Consider the following 12,698-nt stretch of genomic DNA (forward strand, 5'->3'; position numbering starts at 1 on the left):
GTGTGTGTGTGTGTGTGTGTGTGTGTGTGAGAATGTACCTTTTCCATTTCTTTGAAATCATCGTCCAGTTTGGTGCCTTCAGCTCCTCCAACCTTCTCACTGACTTTCTACAGGTGAAAAAACACAAATAATTACAGTTACAAGAAAAAATGACAATTCAAAGGATTTTTTTTTCTGACCCCAGTGACAGATTTTTTTTTTCTCAGCGTTAAATCACTTCATTTTGAATATTTGAAGTAATATTGCTGCTCATGTAAATGTATCTTGATTTAAGATACATTTATGTACTCGAAATGCACACTTATTTTTAAAAACATAATGAAAACAACTGTCTGTATGTGTCCAGTAAAGATCTCCACAAGACCATCAGAGAGTGTATGTTCCCTACACAGAAGATAAACATGAGAAAATCCACTCAAAAACACTAGTTATTCATAAACAGTATCGTGTAGGGTTTGTAGTCATTCTGCTGATATGAATCATACAGTACGTGTGTATATGAAGTGAAGGAAGCTCTTGTTTATTCCAGGCTCTGAATATCATGTGAGGATTGTGAAAGTGATGCAGGAGAGCCGTTTCCATAGCAACAGCAACCTGATGATACCGTCAGACAGAAAATAGAGAAGTACAACCCCCAAGTCTGCCTCTCTCATCACATTACCTGTGTTCATAACCGGACATTTATGAATCTAGTCATAAACATGCAATTTACAGTATAATGTGGAATGGCACATCTTTTATTCTTTGTGAAATGCACACACAAACTCTCTCTCTCACACACACACACACACACACACACACACACACACACACACACACACACACTCATATGTGATGTGTGCAATCCTCTAGTTTCACACACTAATCTGTCCAGATCTCACAGCATCATGACTGGAATCCCCCAGGGTTACATCTTGGCTCCAGTGTTATTCTCCATCTATATGCTGCCATTAGGTTCAGTTTTTAAGAAATTTGACATTTCCTCTCACTCCTACGCAGACGACACTCAAATTTATCTCCCCTTAAAACAAGACAAACATTGTTTAAACTCTCTACTATCCTGCCTTAATGATTTAAAGGCCTGGATGGCCGTACATTTTCTACATTTAAATGAAAATAAGACATAAGATTATCGTATTTGGATACACTGAATCCAAAAAAATCTGTGTAAAATACCTGGGCGTCTAGTTGGATAGTGCTTTGAAGTTTGACATTCAGGTCAGCTCTGTGGTCAGATCTAGTTTCTTCCATCTAAGAGCACTGGCAAAGGTGAATTCTTTTATGTCTTTTAAGAACGTTGAGAGGGCTATTCATGCCCTCATTACATCAAGGCTCGACTACTGAAATGCACTTTATACAGGGATAAGTTAAGGCTCACATTCTAGACTTCAAGTGGTTCAGAATGCAGCGGCCAGGCTCCTGACTGGAGTTAAAAAATATGAACACATCACACCAACGTTAATGTCATTACACTGGTTGCCGGTCCACTCCAGAATTGATTTTAAAGTCCTTTAAATGGTTTATAAAGCTCTAAATGGCTAAGCACCTTCTTACCTTAGGGAAGTCCTTGAGATCATCAAATCAGGGAATCAGAACTGAAGTCTTATTTGTTTGAAATAGGTTTTAACAGGCGACATAGTGTCATGTTATATTTGTCATGTACTGTTTTTTATTTTATTTTTGTTCTGTTTTATTTTATTTTTTATCTGTTTTAATTTATTGTTTAATGTTTATGTACAGCACATTGGTCAACATTTGTGTTGTTTTAAATAGTGCTTTATAAATAAAGTGACATTGACGACTGATTCTAGACTCTCTTCAGTCTTAAAGATCCCTCAGTTCTCTCTCTCCCTGCTTCTTCTACTCAACGTTCAAAATTCAATATCAATGCAACTTTAATTACCAGCGGAGACTGAACTAACCAGTGGAGCACAAACACACTCATGTGACATTGTTGCTGTTCCCTGAGTATTGATTCATGTCTGTGTGTGTGTGTGTGTGTGTGTGTGTGTGTGTGTGTGTGTGTGTGTGTGTGTTTGTGTGTGTGTGTGTGTGTGTGTGTGTGTGTGTGTTTGTGTGTGTGTGTGTGTGTTTGTGTGTGGTAAGGACTGAGTATTGAATCACATTTCTATTTCCGGTTGGCCGGAGGTGTTTATGTCACAGATGAGCTATTTTAGACACACACAGTTAAATAAACTCACAACTGAACGTATGTATTCTCAATAATGTATTATTACGACAACCCTCACAAAATGTTGCAAAACTCATCAGAGCTGATATGCGATGCAAAAAAGTAATAAATACTTGTTTTCTCTACACTGTAAAATTATTGGAGATTACTGGAGTATGTTTTACTAGGAAAAACTATTTAATTCTTTCTATTTCAAAATTGCATGTTTAAGTCAGTGTATTACTTGCCATTTCTATAAAATTAATTGTAAAATTACAATTTTTTTTTATTTAAAAGAAGTTTGTAAAGCAACTTTTATTATATTGATTGTATTTTTTTTTATAAAGCATTACAGCATTTATTAAAACATTTTTTATTTTCATTTTGTATGTTTATTCCTAGGTTTGTAAAGCAACTTTTATTCTATATAATATATATATATAGATATATATATATATATATATATTTATATATGGTAAGCTCACCAAAATCTACATTGAGACATTTTTAGTGCACAAGATATTGGTTTCAGTATAAAAAGTTATGTTAATATAAAAGATTAATTTCTCACACAAAAATATTAAATTTTGTTTTAAATGTCAAAAGCATTTCTATTAAGATATACATCATTAAATGCAAAAAGTCCAGCTGTGCTTAATGGGTACATGTTTGTTCCCAATAAGCTCATGTTTTATTAAAAATTCTTGTTTATTTTAAACAACCTTTCTAAAGAATAATTGAAAACATTTTTTTTTGAAGGTACAAAGCCAATCACAAAAAAAAAAAAAAAACAAAAAAAAAAAACACAAAAATCAAGCAACAAGGCATTCAATTTGATCAGTTATATATTCATAATGAAGTGTAATTTAAGCACATAGCAACATTCAGCTAAGAAACATATATTCAGAAATCAAATAAAACAAACCAATAACCTGCACCCTTTATTCTCGCCTTAATATAATATGAAATCTTTAAAAATTACAGCAGTGTAAAACGACAGACCGGCAATAAACTGTCAATTTATAATATTATGGATGTAAAAGCACAAGCAGGTAATGCCTGTGAAGTAATATATTAGCGTAGCACACAATCTTATACAGCTGGTCAGCTAACTGTGTTCTCAAGCATCTGCGCTGTGTTGCTAAAAACTATCTTTTGGATCTAACTGTAATTATAAGTAGTGAAACTTACCCAAAATAAAGGCTTAAGTATCTAAAAACTGCACATTTAAGGGTCTCCTCTTTCGGTGAAAGTCTTCAGTCAGTGTGAACACATGGAGACTCATATCTCAGTATGCAATGATCTGATTGAGTTGAAATTACAGGAGGTGTAACAAACACATCAAGTGTGATCATACATTATTTTTTCTTTTTATAATCTGAGCTCAAATATGGAAGTGTGCTTACTGGGCACGTTTACCCTATAATTTCATATTGATTTCTAATTTATATATGAGCAAGGAATCAACATACAAAATAAAAATAAAAATAAGCTGTAAAACATGATGTAATGCTTTAAAAATTGCAATAAAATATAATAAGTTGCATATTTTATTTTATGTGGATTCCTAATTTATATATGTATATATATGCACGCACACACACACACACACACACACACATTTTTTTTTTCATATTATAAATTATTTAAAAAAAAATGTCGTTTTTGCATTCAACACTCTAAGGTTCGCGTTCATACAGAAACCGAATTAAACCATAAACCCGGTTAAACCTGTGCCTTTCTCCTCAGGTGAGCATCGTTCGAGCGCGCGCGGCCGACTGCATTACGCGCGTGAACATTTGGGAATCACGTGACGCCGTCCGGTCCCCCGCAGGTCTCGCGCTGTTTTCACAAATTCATAAACAAGCGCATTAAGCGTCTGACCGCGGACATGAGCGTCTGTTTCTGGAGCAAACTCGTGCCGCGATTCAGCCTCGAGCGGGCGGTATCGCGCGGAACAAACACACCGCGGGTAACGGACGCATCCCGCTCTTACCTGAGTCGCTTTGTGAAACTGCTTTTTCAGCCCCGCCACAGACATCTCCCCGCGGTATCCGTTCCCGTCGCTCCGCTGTAAGTGATGGTTTTAAGGGCGTTTTGAGGTACAAACATCCGTGGACTCGCCGAGTGTCTGGTCCGTGGACGCGCGCGTGACGTCACACGACCCGCCCTGAGCGCGCGCGTTTGATGAAGCCCCAGAAAAATCAGATCTGAACCTGTTTTTATACAGTCTATGATCTGAACTAATAAACCATCGTCCGTGAGGATTTCAGCACCTCGGACAGCAGCCGCGTCACATGACCTCTCCACACGCGCGCGATTTCAGCACCGGAGGATTTCAGCACCGCGGACAGCAGCCGCGTATAATCTTGGTATGAAAGTTATTCAAGAATAATAGACATCTCTTTAAATACTGTGAATTCCTAATTTATTATAAGATCCCTGTAATTATATTTGATGCCATTCCTAGTGGCCTTATTCAGCTTTTGCCTGCCAATATATCTTCTGAGTTTATCTACTTATATACTAATCAGTTAAGTTTAATGGTGGTGTGCATTCAGCTTTTGCCTGCCAATATATCTTATAGAATTATAGATAATATATTATATTTTTTGTTAAATGCAAACCTTTTTGGAATTTGTTATATGATGGGATTGAATGGAAAGCTCTGGAGTGTATCCAGTAAATACTGACTCACCAATACAATTAAAGAAGTTACATGTAAAGTTATTCATTTGATTTACTTAGTGAGACAAGAAGTCCCAAAATATTTTAGAGACATGCATCTTTGTAACTTAGAGGAAGAATCCATAAAACACTTATTCTGTGATTGTGTATTTACCCAAATGTTTTGGATTGATATTGAATATCTCAAATTTAAATGTGTAAAAGATTCTCTGGTAAAGATATATTTTTGTTGTATAAAAATACAAGTTTAATCCTTTTCTTATGGACATTTCTTGTAAGTTATCCCCTGTAGTTTTCTTCTTCTTCTGTTTGTTCCTTTGATGTTATTTCAGCAAAGGAAACAACATTTAAGAGACAGTTGTTGTCAGGTTTCATTGGTGATTTCAAATATGTAATGCCTTAATAAAGGACTTTGGCCCGACACATATTTTATTTTGATTCAAGTTCACAAATGCAATTTTGTTCATAACAACAACGTGCACGGATGAATCTTCACTATAAGATCAGGAACATATATTGTAAAGAAAAAAATATCTAAGTTGTAAATGAAAGATCACGAGAGTATGCTTTTACAAGAAAATACTATTTCAGTCTTTCGACTTCAGAATTTCACTTTCAATTCAATGTGCTACTTGCCGTTTCTTCGTAATTATTGGTGAAATATACCAGCGATTTCTGAGCGAAAACTGTAAAACCTTCACAAGATTCTTTTTGGTGTAGAGTCAGTTCCGATATCATGTTGTCACAGTCACAGGTTGCTATGGTGATGACATCTACAGTCACAGGTTGCTATGGTGACGACCTCTACAGTCACAGGTGGGGTCACACGGCTCCTCTTTGACCTTTAGTAGAGGAAGACACCTGCCTTTCCATTCGCCATGCACTTCTTGAATCACGTGCCCGTTGCTATGGTAACCGTACGACGTCTTCCAAAGTTGTTTGTAGTTGTATTGCACGTGTTTGTTGGGCATAGGTGACTGGTTGCCATGGAGACTGTTGACCGGTTTGTCCTGGTGATAAGTGATCGTGTTTCCTCACTGTGAGTTTCTTGTTTAAGCTTCAGCGGCGTACTGGACTTCCGCGACTTTCTTTTTCGGTGTCACGTCAATCACATGACTAAGGCCATTTCTGATTGGCCAGTACGATTGCCTGTAGCTCCTCCCCCTCCTCCCTTCACGGATAACTGGAATCTGATGGGTCAGTCAATACAGTGTTGGTGGTTGCCATGGAAACTGGCGATGTAGTTTCACGCAGGCCGGTCGACGTGGTTGAGCGAGGAATCTGCGTGTCACGTGTTCGAGCGCGGCGTTGCAGTCGCGGGTTGGGGTTTGCGCTGTGTCGGTTGCGGCGGCGCAGTGAGCTGAAACATCATGTTGCAGCCTTCGACAGTACAGCGGTGGTTTGATCTCTCAAGTGCACAGCGTTGAAGTGGATCTTCAGCGTTCCTTTATCGTAAAACGTCTTGGCGCACGCGTTGCAGCTCACGCGAGCTTTGCTCGAGGACCGTTCCCCGGTTCCTGAAGAGTCTGCGATTGGCTCGTCGACTCCCGCTTGATGTTGTTCTTCGTTTCGCAGGCGTTTCGGTGACCGTGTGGAACTTCGTATCTGTAACGGCCTTCCATCTTTTTGTTTCTGGCTCTCATTTCATCTGCACTGTTGTTCCGTTTGCTGAGCCGTTGTAGTTTTTGTGTCGCAGGATGCGAGGGTGGAAACACGGACGCACTGACGTAGTGAAACGGCTGCAGGAACGCTAGACTTCCTCCTGGCAGATTCTCAAAGTGGTGCGTTCTTGCGGGCGGTTTATCTCTCGGCTTGAACTCGGGGTTGCGATGGGTTTCTGGGCGGATCTGCTGCTCCTCGGCCATGAGCTCCACGATGGATTTGGTTTCCCCAAAACGTAGAAACTGACGCAAGGTCACGACCTCGTCCTCCCGGGCTCATGGTGACCCAGTGATCCAGAACCCTCCCCAAGGAGTCCTAAAGGATGAGAGTTAAGGCCTGTTCAGACCAAGAGCGATAACTTCAACAATAACTTATTAGCGACCACAGCAGAGGACGATTAAAGCAATAAGCCCCAAGAAGCCGTGGTTTACAGTGAATTTATAACGTTGTTAACCCTCTTAGCTGTTATAAATTCACTGTAAACCACGCTTCTCTGGTGGTTATTGCTTTTATAAAATGGTTAAACAGCAAATAAAGTGTAATGATATTAATAAAAAAACAATATTCTTCCGCCAAACAATGTAGTTCCTCAGAAACAGGTGTGGTTCCAACAAAGTGGTTGCCAAGCAACACACAAATGTAAACAAAGGTGTGTGTTTGTAGAGTAATTTACAACAGCTTCAAACTTGGCTCAGCCAATCAGAATCAAGCACCAGAATGATCCGTTTTATAAAACTTTATTATAAGTTTTGTTGTTTTCCGCTGTAAACGCTAATGCTATTTCATGCATTCTGAGTTATTTACACTGTTAAAGAGTTAGATTCTCATGCTAAACATGGCCAAAGATTCAAAAAACGAGCTGGACGAATGATGGAGTATTTCTGTGCCAAATACACTCCTTCAGGGTTCGTATAGGTTTCAGAAAGTTTTTTTTCCCTGTATGACATCATAAAGGGTGGGATTTCATTGTATGGGCACTTCTCCTGGAAGAGTGCGCATACATCAAACACAGCGTGAGCAAGAGCAGCCCTTCAACGTGCTTAATTCATTAATCCATTAGCCGTAGTAATTTAAGTCAATAAAGTTTTTGTTCCTGTTTTATTTATTTCGACGTCACAGCTTGCAGACGATCGCTACACAAAAGCTGCGCATGCTCGTGACTCTTTAGCTCAGCCCACAGACTGTTTTCGGAGAGAAGCGTAAAGCTGTATCTGTCTTTCATAAATCTGATAAAACTAAAGACTTTGGAGATATGAGGGATGCAGTACTACTCTATAAGTGCTCGAGATTAAGGGGAGACACTGCAGGCAAAAACACAGTTTTTTCAAGCACCTGTCAATTTTTTGATTTTGGGCTTTTTGGCTTTTCATAAAGTGTTTTTTCAGACTTATGAAAAGAAAACATCTAAAAGACACTGTTAAGTGTTTCTTTTATAGCACTTTTATCTATTTGTGTCAATAGATTTCAAATACAATTACATATTTTTAAAGGAACCGTTTTCTCAGAATTAGTTTTTTTCTCCAAACACTGAAGCCATAAAGCTTCCACTTCAGCAGCACTTACACACACCAAAACGTTACATTTTTGATTCCTTTCTTATTCTGAAGGTTTTTACAGATGGGATTTGTTTCATATATAATTTTCTTGATTATATACAGCATTTTATTTCCCCCAAAACTTGTGAAAATACTATTGTTTTCCTCAGCTGTTCAAAGTATTTTCTGAATTATGGAGTGACAAAAAGAGATACCCAGAATTCCCCTCTGTAAAAACATTTGAACTCTAATATTTCAAAAAATTTTACAACAAGAATTTTGAAACTGACTATCATTCCAGTGTGTCAGATTTTGGGACTAGAAATTTATGCAAATTCGCGCATATTTAATTAAATACTGCCTCATTTGCATATTTAAACATAAACATTTAGAAAACTTTTATAATGCAAAAAAATGTTTGCCAATTATCAATGTAAATCATCAACTTGGCAAAGTAAGGTGAGAATATAGTTATATTTTTTTTACCCTAATTCACCTGCAGTGTCTCGTCTTAACTGTGTGTGTTAGTCACCTTAAAAGTCGGATGGATTTCTGATTGCGCTGTCATGTTTTTTATTTGTTCAGCAGATGAAAAAATTTATCGCTCTGAAAAGTTTATTCCAACAATATTGTTATTCTGTGCCAGTATCCTTTATAGAATGGGACTTTGCTATTTCTTATAGATAGAGAGATTATTAGAAGTGTATCTTCTTACAGTGTAACAAGAGTTTAAAGTCAAACATACTTTTTAAAATCTGCACAAATACAATTAATACTGTATATTCAAAAGAAAAAAACTAAAAAAAATCATGTATTTCAGATTCTTTTACTTAGGACTGTGGCACAGGGCTTAGGGCTTAGTGTGTGTATTTATGTGTATGCATATGTTGAAAAAATAAAAATTGTGGTTTGTGTGTGTATTTGTGTGTGTGTGTATTGTATGTATCTGTGTATGTGTGTGTGTGTGTGTTGTGTGTGTGTGTGTGTGTAGTGTGTGATGTGTGTCTGTGTGATCTGTGTGTGTTGTGTGTGTGTGTGTGTGTGATGTGTCTGTGTGTGTGGCTTTGTGTGGTGTTTGTGTTATGTATGCCGTGTATATATGTGTTTGTGTGTGTGTGTGTATGTGTGTGTGTAATATGTGTTTGTGTGTGTGTGTGGTGTGTATGTAATGCAGTATGTTAGTGTGTGTGTGTGTGGTGTTTGTGTGTGTGTGTGGTGTGTGTGTGGTGGTTGTGTATGCGTGTGTGTGTGTGTGTGTGTGTGTGTGTGTGTGGTGTGTGTGTGTTGGTATGTATGCGTGTGTGTGTATGTGTGTGTGTTGTGTGTGTGTGTTTGTGTTGTTTGTGTTTTGTGTGTGTATATGTGTGTGTATGTATGCATGTATGTGTGTGTGTGTTTTGTGTATGTATGCGTGTGTGTATGTGTTTGTGTGTGTGTGTGTGTGTGTGTGTGTGTGTGTGTTTTGTGTGTGTATATGTGTGTGTATGTATGCATGTATGTGTGTGTGTGTTTTGTGTATGTACTGGTCGTGTGTGTAGTGTTTTGTATTGTGTGTGCGTGTGTGTGTGTGTTTTGCTGTATTGTGTATGTGTTTGTTGGTGTGTGTGTGTTGTGGTGTGTGTGTGGTGTGTGTTTGTGGATTTTTTGTGTGTGTTATATGTGGTGTATGTATGAATGTATGTGTGTGTGTGGTTTGTGGGTGTTTGTGTTATGTATGCGTTGTGTGTATGTGTTTTTCTGGTGTGTGTGTGTGGTTTTGTGGTGTATATGTTGTTGTGTTCACCTGCAGCATGTATCCTCTCACATAGTCACGCAGCGTCCATCCAAGAGTGTGTATGGGAGTGTTGAGCACCTGTGTGTGTGTGTGAGGACGCTGAACAGACGATCCAGCAGGATCTTCTATCCGGACGGGAAGCGCCTGCGTCCCGTACAGAAATCAGGATGCTGATGTCAAAACACCACGTTCCTCTGGACGATCTCCACCTGCCCCGAAAACAGCAGAGACGGAGCGCACACCTTACCCACCGCTGCACACACACACACACGCACACACATCAATACAGCACAACCCGTGTGACGGGAATCCAGTCTTCAGGCAAACCACACACACACACACACACACACAGGTTTGTGGTCATACCGTGAACACGACCCAGCCATTGTGCACAGCGATCAACATGACCAGGATCTGAGTTTGTCCTGGCAGGAAACACTCACACGGACAGTCAGCATGTGTGCAGCCAACAACCTGCAGAACAAGAAAGTAGAGCAAAAAAGCACGTTTACACATTTTAAACTTATAAATAAAATAAAACCAGACTGATGAAATCAAGAAACAAAAGAGTTTGTTTTCTTATTACAGTCATCTTCTGAAGCTCAAACTGAGCGAAACGAATGTTTAATCACGATCCGTATCTGTTATTTGAGAAAACAATAATAAATGTATAATTTAAATTAAATAAAAATGTATAATTAAAATAAATCTAATTATAACAATAAATAATTAAAATAATAATAAAAATAAATAATAAAATATAAAATAATAAAAATAAATAAATAACAATATAATTATAAAATGTATTTAAAAAAGCAATAAATAAATAATATTGTAAATAAGCAGAATAAATAAAAATTTCAATTTGGCATGTAAATTGTTTTTAAGAAATTAATTTTAAATACATTTTTTTATAAAAAATTCATTTTTTATTTTAATGATTTATATAATAATTGGAGTGCATTCACAGTGAAGTATGTGCATTTATGGTTATGACTGAATGAACTGCTTCATGTTAAAGACTGTTGTGAAAGATGAGGCATCTTTGCACATGAACAAATGTCCAGACTTACAGTTTTACACTGAAATGAAGTTAAAATTTACAATTTTAAAATTCAATTTATTTCACTCATTACTTTTACAACAAAATATAGTCATGATGACCTTCAGAATAGAAACAATCTGAAAACAGAGTAAAAATGTCATTTAGAGCACAAGTATATTTCAGGTCAATTTTACATTAAGCTGATGATGCTGTTTATTGATTTGAGTGAATTAATGATTGAATCGTCCACCTGTATCTCCTCCTTCATCTTCAGAGTCGTGCTCTCTTCATCTCGCTTCAGAAGAGACTCGTCTCTGTCCGTCTGTCAAACACACAAAATGAATAAAATAAAATAAAACGAATGAATGAAAATGAATAATGCACGGGAAAAATCGCTCTTGCTCTCCCAATGAAGGACAATCAAGTGAACTGAACAGAGAATGAACTACATAAAAACTAACGTTCTAATAGTTCAAAGTGAAGCATTTTTCAACATTTTCATCATGCTTTCTGTCGAAAAAACACATACATCTCATGAATCCATTTAATAAACAAGAATATTTCAGACACCTATTTCTCAAAAGTTAAAAGTATGCCACATGTGCGATACCTCCTGGAGGAGTGTGTGTGTCCACGTCCCCATATCTTTCAGGCTTCGGGAGGCTCTCCCCCGGGTTAGTCCGTATCTGGAGTCTCCTGATGAAGGTCTGATGGGAGCATTGGGGCCCGAGGAAATATAAAGAGCCCTAATCACTATCACTCTCTCTCCAAACCGCCAGACTCCGCCCTCTTTTAATGAGAACAGTAGAGCGGCTGCGTTTGATTGGACGAGAGCGTTCCTTTGTCTTGAAGAGAGAGAAATACCAAAACAACTGACGGATTTAAAACACACACATTCACACACTCAGAAGCACTCGGGAGGAAAAGAGCTCTGGGCTAAAACTGCACAGAAACACTGATCTCAAATGTGCTGATCAGCATTTCAACAGCCCCATATATATATATTATATATATATATATATTATATTTCAAAATGCTGCATCAGATGTCAATATAAATGGACATAAATTCAAGAAAGCAAAGCAATCACATTGTGGTATGCAAATATTCTAATGATGAAATGCATATTGTTCAGATTCTGAAGTCAATAGTAGTAATGTTTGTGCAAACAAATTATTAAAAATAAGTTTTGTTCATTGAAATAAAAAAAAACTGAAACATCAACTGAATTTTAAATGTTGCCTTGGCAACTAACTAATGAAAGTTTAAGTTGAAGCACTAAAATTATTAAAACTGAAATAAAAGAAAGATAAATAGAAGTAGTTTTAAAAATGAATAAACAAATTAAAATTACGATACAAATGGAATGTATACAAATAAAACCTAATTCTAATGTTAATAAATTCTATAATAATAATAATATATAAATAATTGTAAAATTACACTAGTCAGATTTTGTCATTAAATCATTTTTAAAATATAACAAAAAAAATGAAAATGACTAGCAAAACAAAGTCTGATCTATACGTAAAGCAGTTTGAGCTGAATTAAATGCAGAAATATGTGGTGGAAAAACAAATTAAGGCCCATTCATAAAAACTATTACAATATAGAAAAACTTTAACCAATGTGAGAGTAAAGTTACATTCCTGGGCAAAACTAAAAAAGTTGATTTCACTTCTGGATAAGTATACAAGCTTTTATTTATCTGTTGTATTTGTTAGTTATTTATTGTAAGTTTGCTCTCTTTCTATGCATCTTTAGTGATTTAACTGTACGCCTTATTTATTTGTATATTTTTGAAGCATTTTGAATCGACAGCCA

The 12,698-nt window shown here is 36.9% G+C and overlaps 1 protein-coding gene and 1 pseudogene across 1 annotated transcript in view; both read right to left on the minus strand.

Annotated features, from left to right (window-relative positions):
• The window catches only part of sh3gl2b (SH3 domain containing GRB2 like 2b, endophilin A1), a 10,991-nt gene extending 6,382 nt beyond the window's left edge, over positions 1 to 4,609 (minus strand). Inside the window, exons 1-2 of the mRNA XM_042713948.1 lie at positions 4,167 to 4,609; positions 39 to 107 (exon numbers count right to left, since the gene is read on the minus strand). Of these exons, the coding sequence (XP_042569882.1) occupies positions 39 to 107; positions 4,167 to 4,211 (114 nt within the window). The 5' untranslated portion in view covers positions 4,212 to 4,609. The remainder of the gene's footprint in view (positions 1 to 38; positions 108 to 4,166) is intronic.
• A 1,730-nt stretch (positions 4,610 to 6,339) lies between these two features.
• On the minus strand, positions 6,340 to 11,517 carry LOC122135142 (annotated as a pseudogene).
• Between the last annotated feature and the right edge of the window lie 1,181 nt (positions 11,518 to 12,698).

Source organism: Cyprinus carpio, chromosome A23 (assembly GCF_018340385.1).
Source record: "Cyprinus carpio isolate SPL01 chromosome A23, ASM1834038v1, whole genome shotgun sequence".
Lineage (NCBI taxonomy): Eukaryota > Metazoa > Chordata > Actinopteri > Cypriniformes > Cyprinidae > Cyprinus > Cyprinus carpio.